Consider the following 16065-nt stretch of genomic DNA (forward strand, 5'->3'; position numbering starts at 1 on the left):
ATATGCAAATGAGGGCGCTTAACATTAATGAGCCGTGTGTGTGTGTGTGTGTGTGTGTGTGTGTGTGTGTGTGTGTGTGTGTGTGTGTGTGTGTGTGTGTGTGTGTGTGTGTGTGTGTGTGTGTGTGTACACTCCACGCCATCAAAGGGCGGGATTATCTTCCAGGATCTGCTGCGGGGCGTCGAGTCCTCCACGCCGCCGATGCCGCCGCCGCCGCCGCCGTGGTTACGGAGGAGAGGTACCGCTCCTCTTAAAAAAACACCGTCGCGCCAAAACCCCTCGCTCGCTCCGCTCCCATTGGCCGAGCAGCCCTGCCAAAAATATTAGGCTGATTGGTTGTTGCTAAGCAGTAGGCATCCGGAGAGGGTGGAGCATGCGCACACACACACCGACACACACACACACACACAGGCGCTACATGCTACATGCTGAGATCATCGAGTTCAACTTCACAGAGAAACCAGAGAGACAGAGATAAATGAGGATGGAAGGAGAGAGTAAGAGAGGGGGGAGACAGAGCGAGAGGGTGAGAGACGGGGGGGGGGGGGGGAGGGTGTAGAGAGAGTTTTATTGGAGATCAAAGCCCTTTGTAGACTCTTTGTATTACAGATGAAGGATGTGTGTGTGTGTGTGTGTGTGTGTGTGTGTGTGTGTGTGTGTGTGTGTGTGTGTGTGTGTGTGTGTGTGTGTGTGTGTGTGTGTGTGTGTGTGTGTGTGTGTGTGTGTGTGTGTGTGTGTGTGTCCTGGTAGCGACAGATGGAAGTGGGAGGAGCTAGTTTAGTTATACTATAAATAAAGTAGGACTACAGCCATCCGCATCACACGATAAACAACAACGGCTACGACTGGTGTGGTGTCGTCTTTTGTCTGGAACCAAAGACCTCTGGGAGCACATGGAGGGAGACAGGTGTGGGGGGGGGGGGGGGGTTGGAGTCCACCACTTCATGAAGGACATGTTGGAAAGATGGAAGGCGTGACAGAGACAGACGACGAGAGACAGACGGAGAGAGCCAGAGACACAAACTGACAAAGACAGACAGGAAGAGAAAATGTTGACTTAATTGGGAAAAAATAAAGAGAGAGAGAGAGAGAGAGAGAGAGAGAGAGAGAGAGAGAGAGAGAGAGAGAGAGAGAGAGAGAGAGAGAGAGAGAGAGAGAGAGAGAGAGAGAGAGAGAGAGAGAGAGAGAGAGAGAGAGAGAGAGAGAGAGAAATAAAGAAAAACGGGAGAAAAGGAGAGGACCAGGGAGAGAGCAGGGCAGACAGGAGAGAGAGAGAGAGCAGTAAAGACAGTCTCAGCCACCATGAGCCCGCAAGCCTGTTGTCGCGTCAGGCAGGGCTTCCTCAGTTCACAGGCTTACAGTCAAACTGCTGCATTAGCAGTTAGCGCTGCGCTAGCACAGCCCCGGTAAACAAGCTCCATTCAGAAACAGGATGTGTACACAGGCCAGCTCTCCGTGGAGCAGGCCCCGGCTCCTCCAATCCCTGCCGTCTGCCCCGTGCCCCTCAGCCAATCACGGCGCAGCGTTTGACTCCCCCCACCTCAGCCAACAGGCAGGCGGCCCTGCGGTATGTGGGCCAATGGGAGGAGGCGACAGCCTGTAACCATGCAACAGCAGTCGCCCTGGTTACATTGTGGAGTGTGTGAGGGTACTGGAGCGACCACGCCCGTTTGAAACAACCGCTGGAGTACATGTGTGTACCTGGAGACTATACTCCTACACCTGGATAAAATATACACACACACCTGGATAAAGTACACACACACACACTTTATATCCCTACACCTGTATATAATATACACACACACACACACACACACACACACACACACACACACACACACACACACACACACACACACACACACACACACACACACACACACACACACACACACACACACACACACACCTGTATAATGTATACTCCTACACCTGTACATAATATACTCACACCTGTATATAATATACACACACCTGGAGAATATATACCCTTACACCTGTATATAATATACACACACACACCTGTATAAATGTGCATGTATAATGAACATTTAACACACAAATAAATACATTTACAAATATATGTGTAATAAACGAATTGAAACATTGTGTTTGGAAAGTGCTGCACCACCAACAACAAGCATTTGTCGAAATCTGCATTACTGTCTGAAAGCTTTTAACGCCCACCGAGTGTATTGGTACTAACGATGCCTCCAGGAGTTTGGACGATTGTTTGGAGTGTAGAATCTGGAATTCATCTCGAGGCTTCTTTTAGAAACTAGGAGCAGAGTGCAGAGCTGTGCTACGGACGCGCCCCGAGTCTCCACTGGGTGAACACCTCCCCGCCTCAAGTGAACCGCCAAAGTTCAGCAGCGTGGTCGTTTTTTCTGCAGGGGAGTGTCAGGGCGTGGCCCAGAGATATCGCACGGCCAATGACAGCCCATCCGCTCGGCACCCAGGGGTCCCCGCGGCCTCAGACACCCCCCTCATCGGTCTCACGCCCGACAGGAGAGAGGTGCTAGTGTTAGACCCCAAACTCGCGGTCTAGGAGAGTCCGTCGTGCTGTTAAAGTACCGCATGTTTTTTATTCCTCTCTCCCCAACGCCTCACTTCTATACCTCACCCTCTCCCTCTCCCTCCCTCGCTCTCTCCCCCCCCCCCCCCCCCCCCCCCCCACTCTCTACCTCACCCCCCTCCCTCCCTCTCTCTCTCTCATCCCTTGTATTCTTCCTGTCAGTCCGTCTCCCACAGCCTGTCTCTCTCCATACCATACCCCCTCTCTCCCTCCCCCCCTCTCTCCCGCAGCATCTCCCACGTGCTAAAATCCAAACTCCGTGGCGCCACTCTCCCGTCCACCCATTGGCCGGCGTCCTACACCGATTCCGGCGTCTGATTGGTTGTTGCTAAGCAGTGAGCGGCTGCCAGCCAGCAGGCGGCGCCCCGCGCGGTCCTAGTGCCGGGTGCTTTAACCAACTGTTGTTGTCACCGGGGGGGTGGACTCTTCTTGCAGCACTAAACATCTCCCACCTTTCCCCTCTGCCCCACCCATGCCGCAGCACTGCAGTGGGGGTCCGCAGCGACCCCAAACCAAGACCGGCGCCCCCGCGTCCCGCCGTCTCCAGGAGACTGACGGAGCTGTCAATCAACCCATCGATCCCCCCCCTCCTCACCTGTTCTCGTCGGTGATGGACACGAGGGGGTTTTTCGAGCGGGAGGTCTCGGCGCTCAGGCTGAGCTGAATCCATTTTAAAGCGTGTTCTTATCCGCAGCTGCACCGCTAATGGGCTCATCTATTTTCAATGTTTAGTGATCCTATTCTGCGTTGCTCTTATTACTTTAGGTCTTTTTTTATTTGGGGCGGTTTGCAAACAACTTTTTCAATTTGTAGGCAATATCTAGCCGTTATGGGGGGGAAAGTGCTCTATGAATAAATAAAAGAAACAAATTGTTAACTATAGGACCGTGATCATGTTGTGTGAATTAATACGTAATATCACACCAGCAGCAGCCGAAACCGCTCCGGCGGCCCGCCTGCTGACGGGGAGTTTGTAAACAACGTCGTCATGGCAACAGAGGAGCGGCGACGGCGGCGGCGGGGCGGCCCAGTCCTGCTGCAGCAGCAGCAGCAGCATCCTGCCGAGCGTCCACCACGCGGAGGAGGAACGGGTTGGTCAGCACATTCACAGCCACACACAGGAGAGAGAGAGAGAGAGAGAGCAGGATGAGCCCGCTACCCAGAGCTGAAGGCTGGGTAAGACTCTCTGAGCCGACTGAACCCGAGCCGGCTCAGGTCTGGTGGTCCTAAACCCCCCACCCCCCCCGTCCTAACTCCCCCGCTCGTGTCCCCAGCTACCCCCCTCCCCTCGCTTCCCCCACCGCTCACGAAACATGCGTCAAGAAAAACATAAGGCAACACCTTTTTTTTTTTATTATATATTTTTTCCACACTTACTCCAAAACTTCACTCAGCCAAACTTTCAGGTTTTCCCGCGTGAGACGGAGAGCTGGGGCCACGCCCTGACTCCACTGGACTCCCCGCATGTTGGGGACGGAGTCTATTAATAACCTGCATCTCTCCCTGGTTACACACTTCTTCACACAACAAGGACATGAACTCTCCCCCCTCCCCAACAAAACACCTCCACCTCTCCTCTCCTCTCCTCATCCCCTCCTTCACTTCTTTCTCCTGTTCTCCCTCCTCCTCTTCCTCCTCCTCCTCTTCACCTCCTCTAGGCCGGTCGGGGTAGCCAACTCAAATTCTGAGCCCTACCCCACACTCCAACGCCATTGGCCGACGAGCTGGCTGGCTGGTCCCAGCTGATTGGCTGTTGCTAAGCAGTATGCTGTAGGAGCCCACAGGAGCATCATGTTCCTCCTCCTCCTCCCCCCCCTCCATCCCCCGCCACCTTCTTCCTCCTCACCTGCCCTGAGGGGGAGAGGGGGAGGGGGGCTCTCACCTCCAACTTCTCCCTAAGGTGACCAGGTCCCCCACTGGGGCTGATGTGAAGAAGGCATCAAAGCAGACCACTGTCAAATCACACACACACCCCCACACACACACACACCCCCACACACACACACACACACACACACACACACACACACACACACACACACACACACACACACACACACACACACACACACACACACACACACACACACACACACACAACCCCTTCCAAAAGAACACACACCTTATATTCTCTACATCTGTAGAGGGGAACTCAGGGGAACAGAGTGTAACGTATAGGGAGAGTGAGTGAGCGTGTGTGTGTGAGTGAGTGTGTGAGACGTATACTTCTGACAGCCATCACCTGAACTCCACCTGCAGCTCCAACTCAGTGTCAGCCTCGACGTCATCAATTATTCAAACAATTATTAATACATCAAATACACTCAGACAGTCGGGTGTGGGGCTAGTGTCCACGAGGGGAGCAGCAGGTCTCCAAGAGGACTGGACTCTAACACAAGCAGCACTGACCCTACGCGTGATGTTAACATGTATTCACAGAGAGACTGATCAACATGTGGTATAGCCAAGAACTTACTGAGACTTTACATGTTTGTTATTAACATGTTTCATTGAGACTTTACAACATGTGGTATAGCCAAGAATTTACTGAGACTTTACATGTGATGTTAACATGTATTCACTATTCACTTACTTTCCGACATGTGATATTAACATGAATTCACTGAGAGACTTTACAACATGTGATATTAACATGTATTCACTGAGAGACTTTACAACATGTTATATTAACATGTATTCACTGAGAGTTCACAACATGTTATATTAACACGTTATTCCCTGAGATGGTCTAAAGCATGTCAGGTGTGGACATGTAATTCCATGAGATGGCCTGGAACATGTAATGTTAACATGTTATTCCCTGAGATGGGTCTAGAACATGTTACGTTAACATTGGCTGCATGGATAAGTCGATCGAAAGAACATTGATTGAAACATATTTTGATTATCTATGATTTGTTTAAAGTGCTTCATAAAAGAATAAATACCAAACATTTGCTTCTCAATACTACAGCAATTCCAATAATTGGTTCATTCATAATAAAATGATTACTCTTTCTCGGCTGCTTGTCAGACAAAGCGATTCCCATGTAAGACATCACTTTGCGCTGTGACTTATGATTAGCATTTGCTATTATGTGTGACATTTTATAGACTATTACATTCAAATATTCGAGAGATTATCAATCTTAATGCGGATATAACGACAAGGGTGGAAAGACGTACACTGATCAAACGGCGGAGTTAAACGTTTAATCTTCCTTCAAATCCTTGACAAGTACAGAGCCATATTACAACTTTTGTCCCAATATTAACATAAGCAAGTCCCAAGACATTTACACTGCTTATAATTACACTGCCTTACATAAAAATAATTAGTTAACATTATGAAATAGATTCTTCAATTAACTCATTGTTAATTGTTATTTGTTATTGTAAATAACTTATTTGAAACGTAGCAAATCAGCCCAGTGTGCCCTCTATCCTAGTCGTTGAGTCAGATATCATGGTGGGGGCCGGTCTATTAGCCATTGTTCCAAGGGTTAAAGGGGTGGTTTTAATCTAGGTGTCCTGCTGCTATCAATACAGCCTTCCCCGTTATCGCAGGAGGCCCTGCTTCTCCACCCCACAGAGTGTTTGAGTTGGACCGGTCCAACTGCCGCTGTAGGTCACCTCCTGAATGCCTTCCAATAACACAACAACACTGATAGGGTTGGACCAGTCTAGTGTTGACAACCACAGGGTCAAAGTTCACCGCCTCGCAGAGAGAGAGTTGGCTTTGCCCTCTGGGGGAAACTGAGGGCAAAACATCGGTGTGTGTGTGTGTGTGTGTGTGTGTGTGTGTGTGTGTGTGTGTGTGTGTGTGTGTGTGTGTGTGTGTGTGTGTGTGTGTGTGTGTGTGTGTGTGTGTGTGTGTGTGTGTGTGTGACAGAGGATGGGAGAGAGAGAGTGAGACAACAATGGCCATGTAATTATGCACAAGACAAAGAGAGAGAGCAAGGGAGCGAGAGACAGAGACGGAGGGGTAGGATCACCTAGTGACATATAGAGAAGAGAGGGGGGGGGAGAGGGAGAGAGAGAGACAGGTAGAGGCAGAGGGAGCACGGGGGGAGCAGGTGACATCCCGGTTCGTATTCCCATCAGATGTTTACGTAGCTTCTCGTTGTGACAGAACTGGGCTAATTCACAGCTAGCTCGACAGCAGCTGTTGTGTTGTGAGATAATGGTCCGAATTAGCGCACCTATAGGTTAGAGTGCCGCGGTGAGCCAAGCTTTGTTAGCATGGCTAGGTTAGCATAGCTAGGTTGGACGGGATCAAATGGTGGCCTGCGCGTCCCAAGTGAATGATTTAAAATGTCTTGGTGCGAGTTCACTTGAGGCACGCGCACACATAAATACTAATGTGAAATATGGATTTGTTTCTTTAATCGATTCTGCTTGATGTAGATGTTTACATTCAGAGTACATGGTTATAAATCAATAGCTTGACGTTGGTACGTTGCCTAAATGGTTACTTTGGGAAATGAATTTGAAAGAAGATTTATTGCTGTGATTTCCTTTGTAACTTTCTGATCATGAGGTAAACACATGGGAGGTTATTTAACATATTAGAACAAGTCTGAAATATATTGAGCATGTGAATCAACTCCAAAGCATTCTTAACCACAGCGTATCAATTAAAGAAATATAGAAATAAAAAAAACAGACTAAGACTAAATGAAGAGAACAGGGAAGGACGAGGTAAAAAGAAACAACTGAAAACAAGAAATAGGGAGGGGAGAAGGAGAGAGAGAGGAGAGGTAATTAGAGAAGGATCAGGGAAAGAATAGTTTCCCTGGGGCAGTGGAGCGTGGCATGGAGTGCGATGGTAAACAATGTATATTTGATTTGAAGTGTGGCTTCAAAGAAAACAACATAAAACGCTGGTAAATACTTGAAAGTGTTGAGCACATGTTTCTTAAGTGGACATTGACGTTAAAAGACGTACACAGTCAATCACATGTTGCACAGTATCCCAATTTCCCATCCAATGTGCCCTCATGCTTATAAAACTACAGTTAGATAAAAAAGGGTTTTCGTGATACAATAATACTACATTCAGGCCTAAATATCGTCTTTCCTTAGTCTAAATATACTTATTTTATGAATTTTAAATGATGGAAATGCATTCTGTGAATAATTACACAGTAGAACAAAGCTATAGAATTAGAAACGGCATCTCCTGCTTTAGTTTCTTGACAGAATGCTGCGACCCCAATCCATTTCATCTATCGATCATTTAGTTAATTAAGTAATCACTTTGTGTCAAACGGCCAATGTTGTTACAACCCAAAGTGATGGATTAAAGCCGTTTTTCTGTCTGTCACGCAGCCAAGAGAAATAAAAGTATTACATTATTACGGTACAACATGCACAAGCAGGATCATTTGCATTTCCTGTCTATAAGCAGCCACTCTCAAATTATGAATTAATTATTAACATTTAATTTATAATGGATTTATTTTCTATCCATTTTAATTGACATGAACTAATCTTTTAAGCATGATTTTACACTGGTTACTGCTAATGGGCAAAAATGATCGGTTTAATTGATTTAGTCAGCAAGTCGTACTGCTCTTGATGTGTTAATGAAGTCATGTTCTTCTTAATTAGCTTTCTTAACGACTTATGATGAACACCTGATTCAATATTACCACAAAAAAACCATTCCCCGCGTTACTGTGACTAAAGAGGTGTTTAAAGCACTTTAAATACAGTTGAACATTTTATATTTGTATAGAATGTCACAGACCATTTGCACTGTAAATCATTTGAGTATTACAGCACATCACTCTCTCCAATAAGACATGTATATTCATTAATTAATCAAACCGCAGGCACGTCAGTCCTTTTGTTCATTTTCCTTGTACGGTAAACAATACATAACAACTTGTCTGAACAAACAACCACACCAGAACCAATGCTTAATCATAATTGAAACTTGTTATAAGAGGCATGACAGAGACGCTTCTCCAAACCCTGTTTATCTCTTACCGTAAGCCAATCAACTCAGTTAAAGGCACACGACAGGGCAGAAAAGCAGGAGACCAACGTGCTCATTCAGACGCTGAAGGAGCAGTCCTCGACAGCGTGCCCCAGCAAAACCAATATTAGCATCAGGAACAATGCTGATGACTTTGTCAACACCTCATGACCTCCTGCTCTTGAACAGAAACCGACCGCGGAGGAAAAGGGCGGGCCGAGCACAAGTCTCTGAACACGCCGTCAACAGAAAACACATGTCACAGCCTTCACATTAAAGTACAGGTTGGGGTCATATACAGGAGGGGAGTGGCCCACCTTGTGCATCAGCTGAGAATCGAACACACGCTGGGCCGTTACTTTACTTCCGATACAAACAACAGCATTGCGACACCCGACAGGGAATCGAACAGACGCGGTGCCGTTACTTTACTACTTATACAAACGACGGCATTATGAAACCTGACATTGAATCGAACCCACGCTGTGCCGATACTTTACTAATGATACAAACAACAGCATTATGACACCAGACAGGGAATCGAACCCACGCTGTGCCGTTACTTTGCTAATGATACAAACAACAGCATTGTGACAGCTGACAGGGGATTGAACCCACGCTGCATAGATCACAGTCCATAGACCCAACAAGGTCGACGCGAAACGGATTCATTCAGAAGTCCGCGCAAACGTTGTGATCACAACATGAAGGAGAGGCGGGGTTGTCGGGACAGGAACCAGCATTGAAGCTGCCCAGAGGGTACATGTATTGTAGACCGGTTTCCCAGCCCAACTAGCGCGTGTTTTTTTCGTCTCCGCACAGCCTTGACGCGTCAGCCCAGACACCTGACACAACGCTTCAACATGAAACACATGGCTACGGGCGCATATGTTTTTCGGAAGCGGAACCATTTATAACTAAACGTGAACGTCGGCTGTAAACAACACGCCTCTCCGTTTTGCCGCACAGTGCTGCAGAGTAAAGACAACAACATTCCCAACTCAAACATCCCCCAATATACACACATTAATATAGCCCGGTGGTGGAGGGAGATGCAATATTCTCTTTACTGTTTATCAACCGTGCTGTCGATGGACGTAACGTATCCTGCTGTTTAAATGCCCCGCAGGGTGGGACACACACACACACACACACACACACACACACACACACACACACACACACACACACACACACACACACACACACACACACACACACACACACACACACACACACACACACACACACCGAGAGGAGGAGATGGAAGCTTCACATCCGTGTCCATACATCCCTTTACTGAAGTTTCCACTGCTCATCTGCATGCAAACAGCGGCGGATTCCTCCACCAACCACAGCGGTCCGCATTCTCGGACTGGGTCCATTCAGGTCCCTTCTCACATCGACTCACTTCCAAAGTAGAGGAAATTGCCTCTATATGAATGGGTTTATAAGCAGTGTAACGTTGGTTACACTGAAGACATGAGGGGGTTTTGCAAGAAGTAACGGGAGGAAACACTAAGCGAAAGCACTTACACACTTAATAAGTTAATAAATAATCAGACGGTACACTGAACGTCAAGTACTTGTCATTGTAGTCGGCACTAGTAGTTGGGACACAACACGTTTCAATGTCAGCCTGCACGTTTGGACAGCGACCGCTGAATGATGCAAGCCCCCCGGGTTGTTCCAACACTCTCCAAACTTTGAGAGCGCAGAGACGCGCAGAGGAGCGCATAGCAGCGCAGAGGCGCGCAGAGCAGCATGGACCCCGCGACGCGCCCGGGCATGTTCCCGTCCCGCGGCGGTGCGGCGGAATAGACTGCCCGCGGCGGCGCGGAAAAAAACACCCCGAAAAGTGAGCAGCGCTTTACCTCGACTGTCGGACGGTCTCTTCCCCGTCCGCGTACGACTCGTCACCCTCGGTCGCGGCCCAGTTCTCGTCGTCCTCCACAGTCACGTCTCCTCCTCCTCCCGCCCCGGTGACCAGGGCGCCCGGGTGGCCGTAGTGCCGCTCCATCACCCCGTCGTCCCCGGACGACGAGCCCCCGGGGCCCGGCGCGCCGGACGGCGGCTCCCTCCAGACCGTGGAGCCCGGGCAGCCTCTGGAGGTCCCGACGACAGCCTCGACCCCCAGCAGGAGGAGCAGGACCAGCGAGACGCTCACCTGACTGAAGAGAAGCCCCCTTTCCATTTGTAAAACTGGCACATTAGTGAACATGCGATTCACATGCCATGGGCGGCCGGGTAAAAGTGAAAGTGAACCAAACGTTGAATAAAAGTCAAAATGGAGTTTTTGCTTTAGTCTTGCTCGACGCCCTCTGTGCGATTTTCTTTAAGGAAACATAAACAGCCGCTGGGACTCCATGTTGTTCCCTTTATGCGTGGCGCCTTGGTAACGCCAGAGCCCGCCCTGTTTCCACTCTGCTGTTGGTCCGTCTGCCGCCGCGTGTCACACTTTCAACACGGTGAGGACGGCGATTGGCCGTCGCGCTGTCATTCACAGGAACCAGCACACTAAGCACAATCCGACTGGATCGTGAGGTTGGCACTCACGAAGGCGGGACCCGGAAAGACCAGCCCCCCAAACATTCACTCCCATTGGTGGAATGTCGCCTGGTGACTGTCCGTCAGAGCCGCGCAGGCGCAATCACAGACGTTCCGCACTCTGAAAAAAGAATGACGTAAAATAATCCCAAAAGGCGGCTCTCGCAGACAACACGTGATTGGTGGACAGTCGCGCACAACCGCAAATAGAAACTCGGTAACGGTAACGGGACACGCATTGGCCTGTTTGCAGAGCCGCGAAAACAACGAATGCTTCCTATTGGCTGGTCCAGCTGTCACTCAGGGGCGGTTGCCATACTCTGAGGAAATGGCAAATAGCCGACATAAAAACATCAACGTGGCGCCGAGTGGTTCCTGTTTCCGAGTTGGTCGGACTTTCTCTGACCGCAAAACTACAAACATTACATAACGGCAGGATACAGTCCTACTGCTTCAAACACAACGTGCAAGAAGATCACAAGTGCAGTAATATATTATCCATCGAATAATAGAGATTATGATAGGATGTTGGTACATTAGTTTTTTTGAGTTTTCATCACGTGGGTGTTGTTCCAGAATGTTTTGGGGAATCACTTCCTACATGAATCAGCGGTGCACTTCTTCCAATCACGTCAATGTATGCCGTCTCTGGCGCCCCCCTGTGGCCGTTCAGGTGAACACTGCGAGGTTCTGATGACGAGTCACTCCACAATAACAAACCACGAGGACGTACAACGTCACGTGTTGCTCCAATGCCCCAACCCCTGTGTGTACTGCATATTTTAAAACTCATCCCCCTTACATTTATACACACACACACACACACACACACACACACACACACACACACACACACACACACACACACACACACACACACACACACACACACACACACACACACACACACACACACAAATAAGACCACCAGTTTTTAATTTCACCCGGTTTGTATTTATTTCACACAGTAGTACCTCAACAGAAAAATAATCAGTCTTATTGGCAAGTAATGTTTGACCTAAGTGCTTGTGGGAAACTGCCCGACCTTCACTTAAACCCTGACCTAAGAACACATGTGGTGTTGCTTCTAGTGGAGTAAATAGTCTGTGTTACACACAGACACACACCGATGCACTGGTTCAACAGCTCCAGAAAACCAGTTTAATAGCATAAGTGTCCTTCCTGGTCGTTGTTTACAGGAAGAACATCCCTCAGACTCAGCTGAACTTTAATTTAAGTCAATTAAGGCAATAAGAGTTCCAGGCAAAATAATGACTAATTCACAGGATGGAAAACAAAGAAAAAAGGAATGCATTCACTGTCATCACCAAACAAACAAAATCTGGTTAGTACAAACTGAGATGATATAGTACCATACATATCTTTGAGTTGAGTTTAAAGGGCTGGTTTCACTCGTTAATATCAGAACCTCACAGTGTGAGGAAGTCATGACGAAAAAAAAGAAAACAGTTCAGCACGTCGGTCACACGGCTGTCAGAAAAAACACAACCACAACACACAAGGAGGGGAACAGGTGTCGCAATGCGAGGCAAAATCTTTACTGTTTACGCAACACACACACACAAATGATTTGATGATAATGTTATCTTGGTATAAACAAGGCTATATATGTCTGAGGTCAAAGTTGAGTGTTAAGTGGTTTGCTTAGTTTAAAAACCACGTGACAGTTGTTTACAAGGAAGCCGGCGTCGCCAATCGTACACGAGTCTCCAAAAAACGCAGGCTCACTCAATTAAGCACTAGTTCAATAGTTTGTAAAGGATTGACTTAAACGCAATTTTCCCAGAGAAACCAAACATGAGCAATCACACCGCAGCAACAGCACCCCCCCTGGTTAAAAACCCGTCACTGCACCTTGACTTTTCTGATTGGCTGGAATATTTGAATGCCCAGGTCACCATGACTTGCTCTTACTCTACCACGGTTTGGATGGTGGTGACCTGTTGCTTGGCCATCATAACATCAGCCAATCAGAGTGGGTAGAATTCAGTGGTGGGTAGAAATCAGGGGTGACTCCTGAGATGTGATTCTATTAGTCGGTTTCCCCGTCAAGGCACACAGAGTTCACTGTGCAGTGGTCTGGATCGGCTCGCTGGTCTGAGCCTCTGGATCGACGCGCTGGTCTGAATACGGTATGACTAACGACCCGTTATTCCGACACGGCGCTACGATACATCGGTGATGAAAGGAGGAGCTACCATCCCACCCTGAGAACTAAAACATGGTCTGGACACCGGAGCGGGGCGGTGCGAGCAGCACGGGAACTTTGCTCATCAGGCACTTTGAATACACACACAGAATCAAACACAGCCCCACCTGGTGGCGGGAGTGAAAACAACGGAACATGTAATCTCAGATAAATTGGTCTCGCCGTTTGGGAAAAGGAGAGAGAGAGAGGCACTTGTGGGAGGAAGTGAGGTCTGATTGGCCCGTCGGTCTTCATTGGCTGGGGGCGTCTCGCACCTGGACCGTTCCGTCCTCCATGCCGAAGTAGGCCCGCTCGGCCATGCCCACGAACAGCCCGGTCTCCACCACACCTGGAGCGCAGAGTACCACCGTTATGCTAACGCTAACATCACGCTAGTGACCCAGATAGGCCCACAGCATTCTGTTCTGAAACAGTACTTGCTAATGCAATTCTTTTTTAGTTTTTCTTAACTAGGACCTATGAACTCTTAAAAGAGATCAGTGAACGCAGAGACGCTATCATCACCGGTACACTGTTATGAACACAATAGTGTGGTGAAGGGGTCATGCTTAGGCTAATACCATACTAGTTGCCGTTGCTACTTTTCCTTGGGTGCATTTACTCCAAAATGTGTTGGAGTAAATGACGGCGGCCTCCGGCTCATAAGCATGTGACTGAACAGCGTGACCACCTTATCATACACACATACAGTACTGGCACTGAAGAGATCCAGACATACAAAAGCTACGGCCACGTTTAGAGAAGTGAAATTAAACAAAAGATCAAATGGGATTGAAACTCACCTGGGATCATCTTAATGTCCCTGTTCACCTCCTTCCAGTTCTGGACGCCCTCAAACTTCCAGTCCAGGATGAAGTTCCCGTTGTCCGTGACGACGGGACCCTAATCAGACGGGTGCATCATTACTATTGATCGACCGATACATCGGCCGGCCGATTTAATTGGCCGGTCGGTATCGGATATTTATTTTTGGCCAAAAAATGAACATCAATAGATGTTAATTTTTTTTAAATTGAGACATTGTAACATTTGTTATCATACCAATAGATAAGACTCTAATAGATAAGACTCTCTTTGTTAGCTAACCAATAGATAAGACTCTTGCCGTATCCGGTCGGTAAAACAGCAACGCTTTTGGCCCGCCTATATTGATACATCGATGTGATTGATTAATGTTCTGGGCCAGGGGAGGCCCAGAATATACACGAGTATATCGCTCGTTCCCAGAGTGACTCGCTGAGCAAATTCAAATTGGGCTCTAGCAAGAACTCTGGATTTCCAGGGTAGTATCGGCTCCAAATATCGGCTCAAGAAAATCAGTATCAGCGTATCGGTATCGGCTAAGGCTGAGGAAAAAATCGGAGGTCACTCTCAGTGATACATACAAGCGTCTCATAAACTACAAACAAACGGCTCAAACTACAAATGAGCCATGAACGGATCAGCTCTTCCATCATCTTGTGTTTCTCTCTATGATTTGAATCGGTCGTGATCACACGCAGACATGCAATTTTTTAGATTTGTTAAATCTGAGAATCAAAAAATTATATCCACATATAAAGTAGACGATACATTAGACTCACAGTAGGCCTGAAACCAGCCAACCAGAGCCTGACTCACTGCCTTGCTGACGGCCAGCCAACCAATCAGAGCCCGACTTACTGCCTTGCTGGCGGCCAGCCAACCAATCAGAGCCTGACTCACTGCCTTGCTGACGGCCAGCCCACCAATCAGAGCCTGACTTACTGCCTTGCTGACGGCCATGCGCAGCACGGCCTCGCCCCCGAAGCAGCGGGCGATGCGGCGAGCCACCGGGACGTAGGCCATGGGGATGACCTCCACCGGGACCCCCTTCTTCCACTGCTCCCCCAGGGACACTGAGTCCTTCCTGGGGAGGGATGAGGGGGAGGAGCGAGGGAGGGGGAGGAGAGAGGGAGGGGGGGAGGGAGGGGGGGAGGAGGAGGAGGAGAGAAGGGAGGAGCAGGAGGAGAGGGGGGAGGAGGATAGAGGTAGGAGAGGAGGGGGGAGCAGAGAGGGAGTGAGGAGGGAGAGAGGGAGGGAGAGAGATAATAATAATACTCTTATCGGTCTTCTCTGCCCAAGAGCAACTCCTGGAATGAAAGTTTGCACACACAGACACACACGCACACACACACACACACACCTGTAATCTGCGATGACGATGAAATGCTTGGCACATCCTGCTACAATCTTCTCCTGAGTCAGACAGCCCCTGAGGGAGAGAGAGAGAGAGAGAGACAGAGAGACAGAGCGTGAGAGGTTGAAGTTCTCTTTGGAGTTATTTTACAGAATGTTCCCCCTCAGCATTGAGGGAGGGGGAGGGACAGAGACTCACCCCCCTCCTTTGATCAGAATGAGACCGGCGTCCACCTCGTCCGCGCCGTCGATTGCCACATCCAGCTGTCAACGGTCACATGACATCATCACATGACCACGCCCCTTAGTGTTAAACCACGCCCTCTCAATTTTAAACATCTTTCAGCCTTCTGTTTGGCTGTTCTACAGATCAAACAACCTACTGGCGTTGACCGATAAGGTGAGAGGAACTTTACTGATATACAAGGCGAGAGGAACTTTACTGATCGATAAGTGAGGGAAGACTTTACTGATCAATAACAATAGGGAAGACTTTACTGATCGATAAGTTGAGAGGAACTTACTGATCAATAACAAGAGGGAAGACTTTACTGATCGATACGTTGAGAG

The 16065-nt window shown here is 48.5% G+C and overlaps 2 protein-coding genes across 2 annotated transcripts in view; both read right to left on the reverse strand.

Moving 5' to 3' along the window:
- The window catches only part of eif2ak3 (eukaryotic translation initiation factor 2-alpha kinase 3), a 43660-nt gene extending 32618 nt beyond the window's left edge, over positions 1 to 11042 (reverse strand). The window contains exon 1 of the mRNA XM_030355839.1: positions 10436 to 11042. Within this exon, the coding sequence (XP_030211699.1) occupies positions 10436 to 10782 (347 nt within the window). The 5' untranslated portion in view covers positions 10783 to 11042. The remainder of the gene's footprint in view (positions 1 to 10435) is intronic.
- Positions 11043 to 12039: 997 nt separating this feature from the next.
- The window catches only part of rpia (ribose 5-phosphate isomerase A (ribose 5-phosphate epimerase)), a 6203-nt gene continuing 2177 nt past the window's right edge, over positions 12040 to 16065 (reverse strand). Inside the window, exons 2-6 of the mRNA XM_030356042.1 lie at positions 15695 to 15759; positions 15503 to 15571; positions 15085 to 15226; positions 14121 to 14220; positions 12040 to 13666 (exon numbers count right to left, since the gene is read on the reverse strand). Coding sequence (XP_030211902.1) covers positions 13569 to 13666; positions 14121 to 14220; positions 15085 to 15226; positions 15503 to 15571; positions 15695 to 15759 — 474 coding nt within the window. The 3' untranslated portion in view covers positions 12040 to 13568. The remainder of the gene's footprint in view (positions 13667 to 14120; positions 14221 to 15084; positions 15227 to 15502; positions 15572 to 15694; positions 15760 to 16065) is intronic.

This window comes from Gadus morhua, chromosome 5 (assembly GCF_902167405.1).
Source record: "Gadus morhua chromosome 5, gadMor3.0, whole genome shotgun sequence".
Classification (NCBI taxonomy): Eukaryota; Metazoa; Chordata; class Actinopteri; order Gadiformes; family Gadidae; genus Gadus; species Gadus morhua.